The following is an 11,534-nucleotide window of genomic DNA, read 5'->3' as shown; positions in this document are numbered from 1 at the left end:
CAGGAGTGACTGTCAGACCCTGCACATCCCAAAAGCAGGAATCACAAAGATTCACAGGGGCCCTGTGACTTCAGGTCCAGCTTGTCTCACTCCTTTTTCCCCTTCCAGCAATTCCTGATATTTTTCAATGCTCTTGGAACAGGCAGCTTCCAACCCAAACCATCCCCAGCCCAGGCAGGAGAAACCTTTCCCCTTGGTCCTCTGGCATAATCCCAAGGGATTTGTGTCCTGTCTGTCAGGGTGTGGATAAACTCAAAACTGTCTCCAGCTAAAGCAGCAGCTTCTCTGGGAATACTTCTCTGGTGCTTTCCTTCCCTGTTTGAAAAAAAAAAAAAATAGCAGCGTCCAGTGAACTGAAAATTTATTGCAAGAAACCATTTCAAAACAGAAAATGGATTTGCTTGGAAAACAAAGTCTAAACAAAATGTTTTGGCAGTGGCTTTCAAGCAGTAAACACATTGAGCCTCCTCTTTTCCAGCTAAAGAGCTGCTTTCTCTGGAGGAAAACACGACAGAGAGGAGAATTTTTTCCTGTATCTGCACTAAGAGACTGAACAAACAGGGAACAAGGCAGGTTCTCCTGGATACCTGATTTTCTCTCTGTTGGGAGGGATAATGCATCCAGAGTTCAACATCCTGGACAACGAGAGGGGTTGAGAGAGAAAATGCCATGTTGGTATTGCTGGAGGTGTCTATCTAAGCAAGGAAATTTAGGACTTGTTTTTCACCAAACCTGGCTCAGTGACTGCTGGGACAGAGATTAATTCAGATATTGAACGGTTAATAATCTGAATGCTCCCAAAACCTTTGTTTTCAGCCCAAATCCCATTCTCACCGAGGCTTTTGGCTATACCCTGGCCTGAGGCTGTTTGTTTTCCCCCAGGACAAGGTGCTGGGGGGGAGCTGCTCTGTGGCTTTAACTACCAGGAGATGGTGAGAGATAAATTCTTGCGTTCCTGCATCGCAGGGCTCCCACCTCCTCCTTCCTCTGCTGCCCCAACCTTCACAGCCTCTCTGTTCTCTGCAGCACAGCCCCCACCACGGGCGATCCCCTGCACTGGGGGCAGGTGGGATCCACCCCAGACCCAGCTGAGCAATTTTTTTTTTGCAAGAAAACATGCAAAAAACCCTCCAGCTGTGCAGCAAAACCAGCCCAAAGATTGCCAGGTTGGGCAAGGGGAGCATCAAGGAGGGAAATCCTGGCTTAATAGAGAGAAATTAAATTTATTTTCTTGTCAGCCTGTTGGAAATTATGAAATTATTAAAATAAGCTTTAGTTAGTTAATCATAACCGATATATTAATTATAGAGAATGTGTTATTCTTAAATTACTCTTACAGTATAGCAAAGCTCCTTTTGTGGGAACACATCCTGGAAGATTGACTAAAACTGTAATGTTTGTTGAGCTAACCTTGATATGCTGCAGTGAACATTCACTGCTTTGTTTGCTAAAAATGCATAAAAAGGTGAGGAGGTTTTGGATCGGGGGCTGTGTGGAGGCTGGGATTTTGTCACCCCATCCACACCCAGAGCTGAGAATAAAGCAATTTTCCAACACTAAAAATGCAGCATTGGAGGGTTCTCTTATCCCGGTGGGTTTGGGGGTTTTGGCAATGAGCCTGAAGCAGTTGCCAGCATTTCTCAAAGTTCAGTGATCCAAGCCATGGGATGTTCAGAACATGGAATAGTTTATTTATAGGGTGACCAGTTTTTAAGCTTGAAAAACAACATTTTATCAGCACAGAGGGGCCAGGTGGGATCCAGGAGCTGAAGGATTGGTCCTGGAATTGTTTGGGAGCCACCTTGGAGGGCTGGGTGACACCTGCTGAGAGGTGCAGGGGTACAAACCAGTGGGACCAGCTCTGTCCCACTGCTCCTCCCCATCCCACTTGCAAACCAGCTGCTTCTTGCCCTAATCCAAGGGAAAAAGGCCACCACGAGGTGGCTCCATGTGCTGCATCCCACCCTGTGCAAACCCCACCAGAAACGTGCTCTTGGTGATTTCCTGGGAAAGCATTCTTTGTTAAGGCATCTGGAAAAAATCCTGATTTTCTGGAGCCAACACGGTTCATCCTCAGTGAGCCTGGGAGGCACAAAGCTCTGGGATTCTGGGACAGCTTTGGAATTGGGTGGGAAGGAGCTCTGGCAGTCTGGACTCCTGGGCTGGGTCAGGCTGGAGGAGCTGGGTGTCCCTGTCCGTGGGGACACCAACGTCCCCCTCATCCTCATTCTGCAGTTGCTGAGGAACGTTTGAGAGATTAAAGCAAGACTTCACAAAGAGCTTTTCCAGGTCCATTCGGGGCAGGTGGAGCAGAGGAGAAGGAGTCTCAAGGAAGAGCTGCTTTGGCCCTGTCCCCTGTGTCTGGCCCATTTTCGGGCTTGGCAGCAATGCTGTAGTAGTAGGAGCGGATGGAGTTTTCCACAGCCACAAATCCCGGACGTTCTTCCCATCTGCAGGGACAGAGAGGAACAAATAAAGTCATCAGAGAGGACAAAGCTGGCCTGATGCAATGGGAGGACACAGAGACCCTGGGGGAGAGAAGCAGCCTGGCTGTGCCAGGGCTCAGGAAGCAGCTGAGACTTTTCAGGGACAGAGAGGGTCAAAGACACTGAGCCTTGGGGATCTTCCAGGATTGGCACAGGCACATGAGGGGGTCTGATAATAAAAAATTCATCTTGAGCTGAGGAATCATCACAACCAAAGGCAGGAGACACCATTTGCTTTGTGTTGTCACAGTGTGGTGAAGGAGTCCCTGCCCATGGCCAAACCAAATTTCCAGTCCCGTTCTGGGATTTGGGACCCTGATGGAGCTGACTCCGTGGGGAAATGCTCACCTGTATGTCCAGCACTGCTGCATCAGGGCGTACATCTCTGCTGGGCACTCCTGGGGACAGTCCATGCGCTTGCCCTGCTCTATGAAGCTGATCACCTCGGGGCCCTTCATTTTCTGGGATGGGAGCAAGGGGAAAGGGATTAACGTGTTCAGAGCTGGCAGCAGGGGTAGAGGAGGCAGGTAGAGGAGAGCTGGGCCTGGGGTGGGGCTTTGGTCCCATATCCCCCACACCCAGCAGTTACTGTCCCACCCCAGCAGCCAGAACGGCTGTCTCACACTGTGCCAGGCCATCCCACAGATCCCATCCCATCCCATCCCATCCCATCCCATCCCATCCCATCCCATCCCATCCCATCCCATCCCATCCCATCCCATCCCATCCCATCATCCCATCCCATCCCATCCCATCCCATCCCCCCTGCAGATCCCATCCTGCCAATCCTGCAGACCCCATCCCACCCACCCTACTCACCCCATCCCTCCTGTCCTACCAATTCCACCCCACCCATCCTGCCCACCCCATCCCACCCACCCTGCAGAACCCACCCCACCCAAGCACGGGCCTAGCAGTGGATGAGAAGTGATTTTTTTATCTCTCAAGTGAGCAGAAGGATCAAAGAGAAGAAGGATCAAAAAGCTCTGCTTTGATTCAAACCCAATTTTGATTAGAAGAAATCGGGTTTGAAATTGACTAGATAAGAAAACTTTCTAATCAATTTGAAATTGATTAGAAAACAAAGTTTGATTTGTTTTCTATTTCTTCTCTCTTAAAACGAGCACAAAGCTGCAGGATCCACCCTAATTTGTGCCTTTTCCTAAGTGGAGTGAGGTTGTGACACCCATGGGTGACAGAGCCAGCGCTGTCTTGCCTTGTAGGGTCCCTGCCTCACCTTGTAGGGTCCCTGCCTCACCTTATAGGGTCCCTGCCACACCCTGTAAGGACTCTGTCTCACCTTGTAGGGTTTCTGCCCGAAGCTGAAGGCCTCCCACATGGTCACACCGTAGCTCCAGACGTCACTCTTGCTGGAGAACTTGTGGAAGAGGATGCACTCGGGGGCGTACCACTTCAGGGGCCACTTCCCCGCTGTCCTGGCCTGCAGCAGAGTAAGGAGGGACATTTGCAGCCTGAGACACGGAGTGCTGGGAGCTGTGCCTGAATTCTGCTTGGTGTTTGTGTCAAACCTCACATTGCTGAAAAAATCACCTGAAATGGGAGCTCCAAAGCCCAGTCCAGGCCCCGCTGTCCTGTTGTGCAGGAGCTGAATGGGCCCGGTGCCACCTTCCTCCTGCCACCTGCCCCCAGGGCTCGGTTAAACCATGGAATCCCAGAACGGTTTGAGTTGGAGGGACCTTAAAGCCCATCCAGTGCCAGCCCTGCCATGGCAGGGACACCTCCCACTGTCCCAGGCTGCTCCAAGCCCTGCCCAGCCCTGCCAGGGATCCAGGGGCAGCCACAGCTGCTCTGGGCACCCTGTGCCAGGGCCTGCCCACCCTGCCAGGGAACAATTCCTGTCCAATCTCCCATCCAGCCCTGCCCTCTGGCAGTGGGAGCCATTCCCTGTGTCCTGTCCCTCCAGGCCTTGTCCCCAGTCCCTCTCCAGCTCTCCTGGAGCCCCTTCAGGCCCTGCCAGGGGCTCTGAGCTCTCCCTGGAGCTTCTCCTCTCCAGGGGAGCACCCCCAGCTGTCCCAGCCTGGCTCCAGAGCAGAGGGGCTCCAGCCCTGTGACCAATTTGTCTGGACTCATTCCAGGAGGTCCTCATCATTCTTGTCCTGGTGGCCCCAGAGCTGGACACAGAATTCCAGGTGGGGTCTCTCCTGTAGTTGAGCACTGCTGGGAAGATCAGCCCTGGCTCACTCTTCATCACCTTCTCTTCTCTCTGGCTCCTCTCATCCCCCTGGCTGCCTCTGCATCCTCCTTGTCACCAGAGCTCTGCAAAGCCCCTTTTAATGTCACAGCAGTGAGGCACAGCCTGATGTGCAGAGGGGTCTGTGAGCAGCCCAGGTCCTCCAGTCTCCATGGCTCTCATCCTCCCAGCCAGGAGGGCTCCTGCTCCAGACCCTTTGCTGTGCCCACACCCACCTTGTAGTAGCTGTCATCAGCTCCCAGAGCCTTGGAGAGCCCAAAGTCACTGATCTTGGCATAGTGCTGGTTCACCAGCAGGACATTCCTGGCTGCCAGGTCCCTGTGGACAAAGTTCTTCTCCTCCAGGTACTTCATCCCCATGGACACCTGGTGCATCAGCTCCACGATGTTGCTCGTTGTAATCTCGTCCCTGGGGAGGGTGAAAGGAGAGCTCAGTAATAAAGGACCTGCTGTGGTCCCCTCTGACTTTTCCAGCTACAAGGGAGAATGAGCATGGAAATCTCTGCTCCAGAAGCATCAACCCCTGGAGCATCACATAAAATATTTCCTTCTGCTCTTTTCAGCTTTCCTGCACCTACAAGGACGTGGATGTGACAGCCTGGTCAGAGAGGGAGAAAGCTAGAGAAGTTTTCCCAGAATTGGCCTGGGAACCTTCAGGGAGCTGGAGATAAACAATGATAGCCAAATATTAAAAACAATCTGCAGGTGGTGTTTTTCTAATAATCTGTTTTTCTGTTTTTCTCATAAGATAGTTTACAAATGGGTGTCTTGTTAATTAGCCAATCATGTGAAATGTATTGATTAAATGACCAGTCAGGTCCACCTGCAGCGAACTAAGCTATAAAAGAAGAGAGGATGAAATAAAGGAGGTTTTTGCCACTTTGCTCTCTGATCTGACTGCGTGTCATCTCTGACTCAGAGGTGACACAAGGGTGCAGGGCTTTTGAAGTAGGTTTTGAGAAGAAACACAGGAAATCAGCCACGTTTTATCCAACACTCACTTCTTGGAAGCCAAGAACCTGTTGAGGGGCCCTCCAGAAGCCATCTCCATCACGAGCATCAGCGACTCGGCCTCGCACACCCCGATCATCCTGACAATGTAGGGGTTGTCCAGCTGGTGCATGATCTGTGCTTCCTTCATCATCTCATCCTTCACTGTCTTCTCGTTGTTGCTCTTCAGCACCTTGATGGCCACGTCGATCTGCTTCCTGCACAGGGGAAGAGCCGTGGGATGGGCTGAGCACAGCTGGAATCAGGGCTCACAGCCAGGAATGGAAATCCCTTCTCCTGTCACACTGTTTGACCTCTCAACAGCCTGTTCTGGCAGGGCCCTGCACCATCCTTGTATCCCAGGATGGAGAGAAAAGGTCACTTCACCCTTGTGGGTGTAGCCAGAAGTCTCATCCCTGATCTGGGGACGAGACACCTCCCCTCCTACACTGAGATCTGGGTATCAGGGCCATTTTTCCAGGAGGAAACTGAGGCACAAATGGGTAAAGACCATCACAGACAAACAGCAACAGAGCCAAGGGTGGCACAATCCTCAGTGTCACTGCTTCGGCCTGACACAGACAGAGGTGGCCTCAGGAAGGTGGAGTTGCTCCTCTGAGCCCAGCAAGTCCCTTTGGAAGTGGCAGCTGTGTGCCTGGGAATGTGGTGCAGCTTACATACCCAGGGCAATGCAGCTGTCAGGAAAAACCCATGGGAAGTCATAGAATTACAGCATCATAATATCCTGGGATCTTTGAGGTTGGGAAAGACCTGGAAGATTATCAAGTCCAACCCCTGGCTGAACACCACCATCCCCACTAAACCCCACCATAAAACCTGCTCATTTTCTGAACACTTCCAGTGGTGGTGCCTCAACCATCACATCCATCATCCCTGACCTTCCAGATCATTTCTAATCCACTCCACTGTCACTTTGGGGCCCATCTAGTGACCAGCTGGGGACACCTCAAGACCAGCTGTGGGAATGCAGAGCTTCCCTCTGGCTGCCCTGGCTGCCCTGGGACCCTGGCAGGGGTCAGGAACCCCCCTGGACAGAGCCCCCAGAGACACTGGCTGTGATCTCTGTCCATGGAAAAGAGTTTTCAATCTTACAGGATGAATTACCAGCTCTCAGTGTTTGATATAAGTAATAATTAAGTGTGGCACGGGTGCAAAAGTAAAATTTTAAGATTCTAGATTAGGGGCCCAAAGGGGACAAGATGGAGGAAATTGGGTGTGTCTTGTCCTTTTTCTCCTTCTTCATGCCCTCCATGTTTCACTGTGGTGTTGGCATTTTTCTGTTGGTTCAGGCTGGGGACACACTGTCCAACGTAGGTGACAGATATTGGCACGTTATTGTAAATCCAGCACAGGTAGTTTGTGGTATTTAATGTTTGTACCATCCCACTGAGGGCAGAGCCCCACACGCTGCCCTGCAGGACAGAGCTGCGGCAGGGCAGCAGAACATGTTAGAGATAAACAGAATAAACTACCTTGAAACAGCACAGACCAATTATGGCTTCTGCTTTGGCAGTGGGGCAGAAAGACAGAGACTTTCTACAATCTCAGAATCATCAATAGCACAGATTCCGACACCCAGCCAGCTCCCTCTCCTTCCCCCTTCCCCAGCACCCTCACTCACTTCCTCATTTTGTACACTCCCTTCTTGACGCAGCCGAAGTTTCCTGCACCCAGCTCCACCTCATCGATCATCAGGTGGTCTCTCTTCAGGAAGAGCTTCTTGTCCTTCAGCTCCTCGGGGTCGCTGTAGGGGCTCTCGTAGACGCTGGTGTCCATGGGCAGCAGGCGGGATTTTCCTGCCCCTTCCCAAGAGGAGCACTTGGTTATAAACCTGTCCTTCCCCATCCCGCTGTGCCTCATGGATTGGGAAGGGTTTCTCTGCTCTTTTGGCCGATTCACCTTCACCTCCAGCATTTCTGGTCCCTCCTGGACATGTCCCGTCCTTTCACAACCCAGGGCCCCTCCCAGGCTTGGTTGTTGAAAGGGAGAGGGGTCTGATCATTCCCACTCTACATATCAGCCCTACCAGCCCTGGGTAGGGCTTTACCCCACTGAAATTCAGCCGAATCCACTCAAAAAATGTAAATTTTAGTGAAAAATGGGGGTAAAACAGGGCTTCACTTCCTAGCTAAGGCAAGGAATGGGGTAGGGCTTGATTTCCTGGGAGGCCCATGTGGGTGCAGTGCCCCGAAGTGTCTGGGGTGCTCCTGGGTGCTTCTGTAAGAAAGGGGCTTTGTAGCAGGGCTCCAGGGAACCCTGGGCTCCTGGGACATCCCCAGTCCTGTCCCCTGTGGGGAGGAGAGGGCTCTGGAGGTGCTCACCGACAGGGTCTGGGGTGTATCCGTCTGCATTGAGAGGGCCCAGGTTTCTCTGGAAAAGAAACGAGGAGGAAGTGGATAAAGGAGAAAGTGGATAAAGGAGAAATTGCTTCAACGCAAATGGAGGGGAAAGAGACAGGGAAACTGCACCCCAACACAGCCCCAGCTGGTGGGGTGAGACTGGAGTGGTCTGGAGCCAGCATTCCTGTTCCAGTCCAGTTCCCCCAGGGCAGAGCAGGGATTTGGGCCAGGCACCCTGAGCACAGCACCCTTCTCCAGGGCTGTGCAGGGCTCTCTGTCCCCTCTGCTGTCCCCATCTGAGCCAGGACTCACAGTCTGCACTGATCCAGGGAGGGGAGGGAAGCCTGGAGGGAGCAAGGGCACAGCCAGCACAGGGAGAGTGGCCTTGTGAGCACACAGGGACACTGCACAGCCACTGTCCCCAGAGCACAGAGTGACAGGGTGGCACAGCTTGGAATGCCAGAGCTGGAAGAGCTTGGGAAGAACAACATCTGCCAGATCTGGGAAGAGCCTGGGAAATTCCATAAGGCCTAAGGAAAGACAAAATCTCCAGCCTGAGCAGGGCATGTTGAGTGCAGCGCTGTTGTTGGGGCAGCCAGGAAGGATTTTAGGCCCTGATGTGTGGGAGAAATCCTGAGATTTAAAGCAGATCCTTTCCCAGAGGAGCTGCAGGGTTAGTTCCGTGCATCCCAGGCAGTTTGGGATGGGGACATCACTCAGCCTGGGGACACCCAGCCAGCCCAGGGACACCAGGCTGTCCCTTCCCCTCCTGCCTGGCTCAGATTTCAGCTGCAGTCAGAGCCTGGCATGGTTCTGTTCCCATAAAAATACCCCAAAATCTGATAGCGGCACCACTGGATCCAGTAGTGTATAAACAATTTTTTTGTGTATAAATAAATAGAGGGGACACCGCTCAGTCTCACAATTTCCTGAGCTGGAAGGGACCCTCAGGGATCATCAGCACAGACACCCCAACAACCCCACCCTGAGCATCCCTGAGAGCGTTTGGGAGGAGCGTTGTTCAGGCACAATCCCATCCCCGAGCTGGAAGCACAGAGGGACAATCAGAGCTGAGAAAGGGTGAGGGGAGAGAGAGCACTGGAGGGGAGGGATCAGCAGCTGCTCTGCTGAGGGGATAAATCTGGGTCTGCTCTGGGTGAAAGAAAGTGCTCTGAAATCCTTCCCAGGCTGGGAAGCACATCCTGGTTCCAAGGTCACTCTGGAAGTGTTGATCTGAGGGTTCATAGAAACCTGGAATATTCTGAGTTTGGAGAGACCCTCAGGGATCATCAATCCCCTGCCCAGACCCCCCAACAGCCCCACCCTGAGCAGCCCTGAGAGCGCTGTCCAAACGCTCCTGCAGCTCTGGCAGCCTCGGGGCCGGGACCATTCCCTGGGGAGCCTGGGCAGTGCCAGCACCCTCGGGGGGAAGAACCTTTCCCTGAGCTCCATGCCAAGGCCTGGCACAGCTCCAGCCCTTGCTGGGCTCCAGGAGCTGTCCCAGAGCAGAGCTCAGCCCCTGCCCCTCTGCCTCCCCTCGGGAGGAGCTGCAGCCCCCGAGGAGCCTCCCCTCATCTCCTGTGCTCCAGCTGAACCAGCCAAGTGCCCTCAGCCGCTCCTCAGACCTTCCCCAGCTCTGTGTCCCTCCTTGGGACACTCTCCAGCAGCTTTGGATCCCTTCAGGGTCCATTGCCCAGCACCCTGGAGGCCGCTGTGGGTTCTGAACACACCCTGGGGTGATGGGTGAGCCCCCAGGCTTCACTCAGCCCCCCTGGGACCCCCAAAGCCACAACTTCCAGCACAGCTCCGCGCTGGGGCCTGAGCAGGGACATTCCCCGGGGTAGGGCCAGCACAAAGCCCTGGCTGAGGGCCAGTGGGAGCAGCAGGGCTGAGCATTCCCAAAATCCCAGCAGCTCCCGCCTGGCCAGCGGGGCAGGGATGGAGGGCTCCCCAAGGACAGCCCCACATGTTGCATCCTTGGAAACCCTTCTCAGCTCTGCCAGGGGCTGTGCCCAGCTATTCCCCACCCCCATCCAAGCTGGAAAGGGAACAACATCCCAGCTGGGCTTAATAAAGTCCAGTGCAGCTCCTTTTAGATAAAAGCAGGGTTTGAAGAGCAGGGTTTGATCAGCCAAGCTTGAAATGCAGCAATATTAAAACCGCTGAGTTCCCAATTAAACAAAGCCTCCCACAAACTTACGCTCACGGAGGGGTGGGTGGGTGGAACTGGTGCTGCAGAGGCTGCAAAACAGGAGAGAGGATTTGTTATCAGCAGTTTGTTATCAGCACTTTGTTATCAGCACTTTGTTATCAGCACTTTGCCCCAAGCAGGACCAGACCATGTTCCTTGAAGGACCCTGTGGGTCTGATCACATCCCCTCCGCCCCCCAAAGGAAAATTTCCACAGCCTTAGCCTAAAAAGTTGTGGAAATGTGTCTGGATGTGGCTGTTACTCCCAAATTTTGGCAGGGCAAGTGCCAGCACTGGAGCACCCCATGGGTCCAGGGGCTGAGGCTGGCAGAGCTGGGCCCCAGGACAGGGCAGGCTCTGGAGTGACATTTGTGACACGTGGACCCAAAAGAAAATTCCCTTCACAGAAAGGGAAAATTGGGCTGGCACTGCTCCAACTGGCACCAGCTGGTGGCAAACCCAGGCCAGGGTGGCATCAAGGGGTGTCAGCTCACCTGGCATGTTGGGGTTGGGGCAGGCTTCCCTCAGGTAGAAAATCAGCCCGTCTGGTTTGAGTTTTAAGTACTCCACCAACTGGGAAAGGGATGGGAGGAAAAAGAGATTATTGTGAGGAGGAAAAGAAAAAACCTCATTATATAATGTATAATGTATAATGTGTAATGTATAATGTATAATGTATAATGTATAATGTATAATATATGATATATGATATATGATATATGATATATGATATATGATATATGATATATGATATATGATATATGATATATGATATATGATATATGATATATGATATATGATATATGATATATGATATATGATATATGATATATAATATATAATGTATAATATATAATATATAATATATAATATAATCGATATTATAATATTATAAGTCTATATATTTATATATTATATATTATATATTATATATAAAAATATAACTTTATATAATACATACTCTATTATTATATATTATATATAATCTATTATATATTATAGTAATATAATATTATTATTTTATTATCTATTATATATATTTAATGTCATGCTTTTAATATATTTAATTATATATATTATTATCTATATTATACATTATATATAATATTAAATATGATTAAATTATTATTATTATTATTATTATTATTATTATTATTATTATTATTATTAACAACAACAACAACAACAACAACAACAACAACAACTTTTGTGGCTCAGGGCAATGAATCCTTTCAGATTTATGGCAGACTGTTTCTCTTTCAGACTTCTATTCGTGCACTTCGGGGTGTCCCAGGGT

The 11,534-nt window shown here is 51.1% G+C and overlaps 1 protein-coding gene across 1 annotated transcript in view; it reads right to left on the bottom strand.

Moving 5' to 3' along the window:
• Positions 1-344: 344 nt before the first annotated feature.
• Positions 345-11,534, bottom strand: part of ZAP70 (zeta chain of T cell receptor associated protein kinase 70) — a 30,142-nt gene continuing 18,952 nt past the window's right edge. Inside the window, exons 5-13 of the mRNA XM_030256983.4 lie at positions 10,732-10,810; positions 10,248-10,288; positions 8,030-8,078; positions 7,330-7,510; positions 5,699-5,905; positions 4,914-5,106; positions 3,787-3,927; positions 2,835-2,947; positions 345-2,450 (exon numbers count right to left, since the gene is read on the bottom strand). Of these exons, the coding sequence (XP_030112843.4) occupies positions 2,327-2,450; positions 2,835-2,947; positions 3,787-3,927; positions 4,914-5,106; positions 5,699-5,905; positions 7,330-7,510; positions 8,030-8,078; positions 10,248-10,288; positions 10,732-10,810 (1,128 nt within the window). The 3' untranslated portion in view covers positions 345-2,326. The remainder of the gene's footprint in view (positions 2,451-2,834; positions 2,948-3,786; positions 3,928-4,913; positions 5,107-5,698; positions 5,906-7,329; positions 7,511-8,029; positions 8,079-10,247; positions 10,289-10,731; positions 10,811-11,534) is intronic.

The sequence above is a fragment of the Taeniopygia guttata genome, chromosome 28 (genome assembly GCF_048771995.1).
Source record: "Taeniopygia guttata chromosome 28, bTaeGut7.mat, whole genome shotgun sequence".
NCBI classification, from domain to species: Eukaryota; Metazoa; Chordata; class Aves; order Passeriformes; family Estrildidae; genus Taeniopygia; species Taeniopygia guttata.
This window is presented reverse-complemented; position numbering and strand designations above follow the sequence as displayed.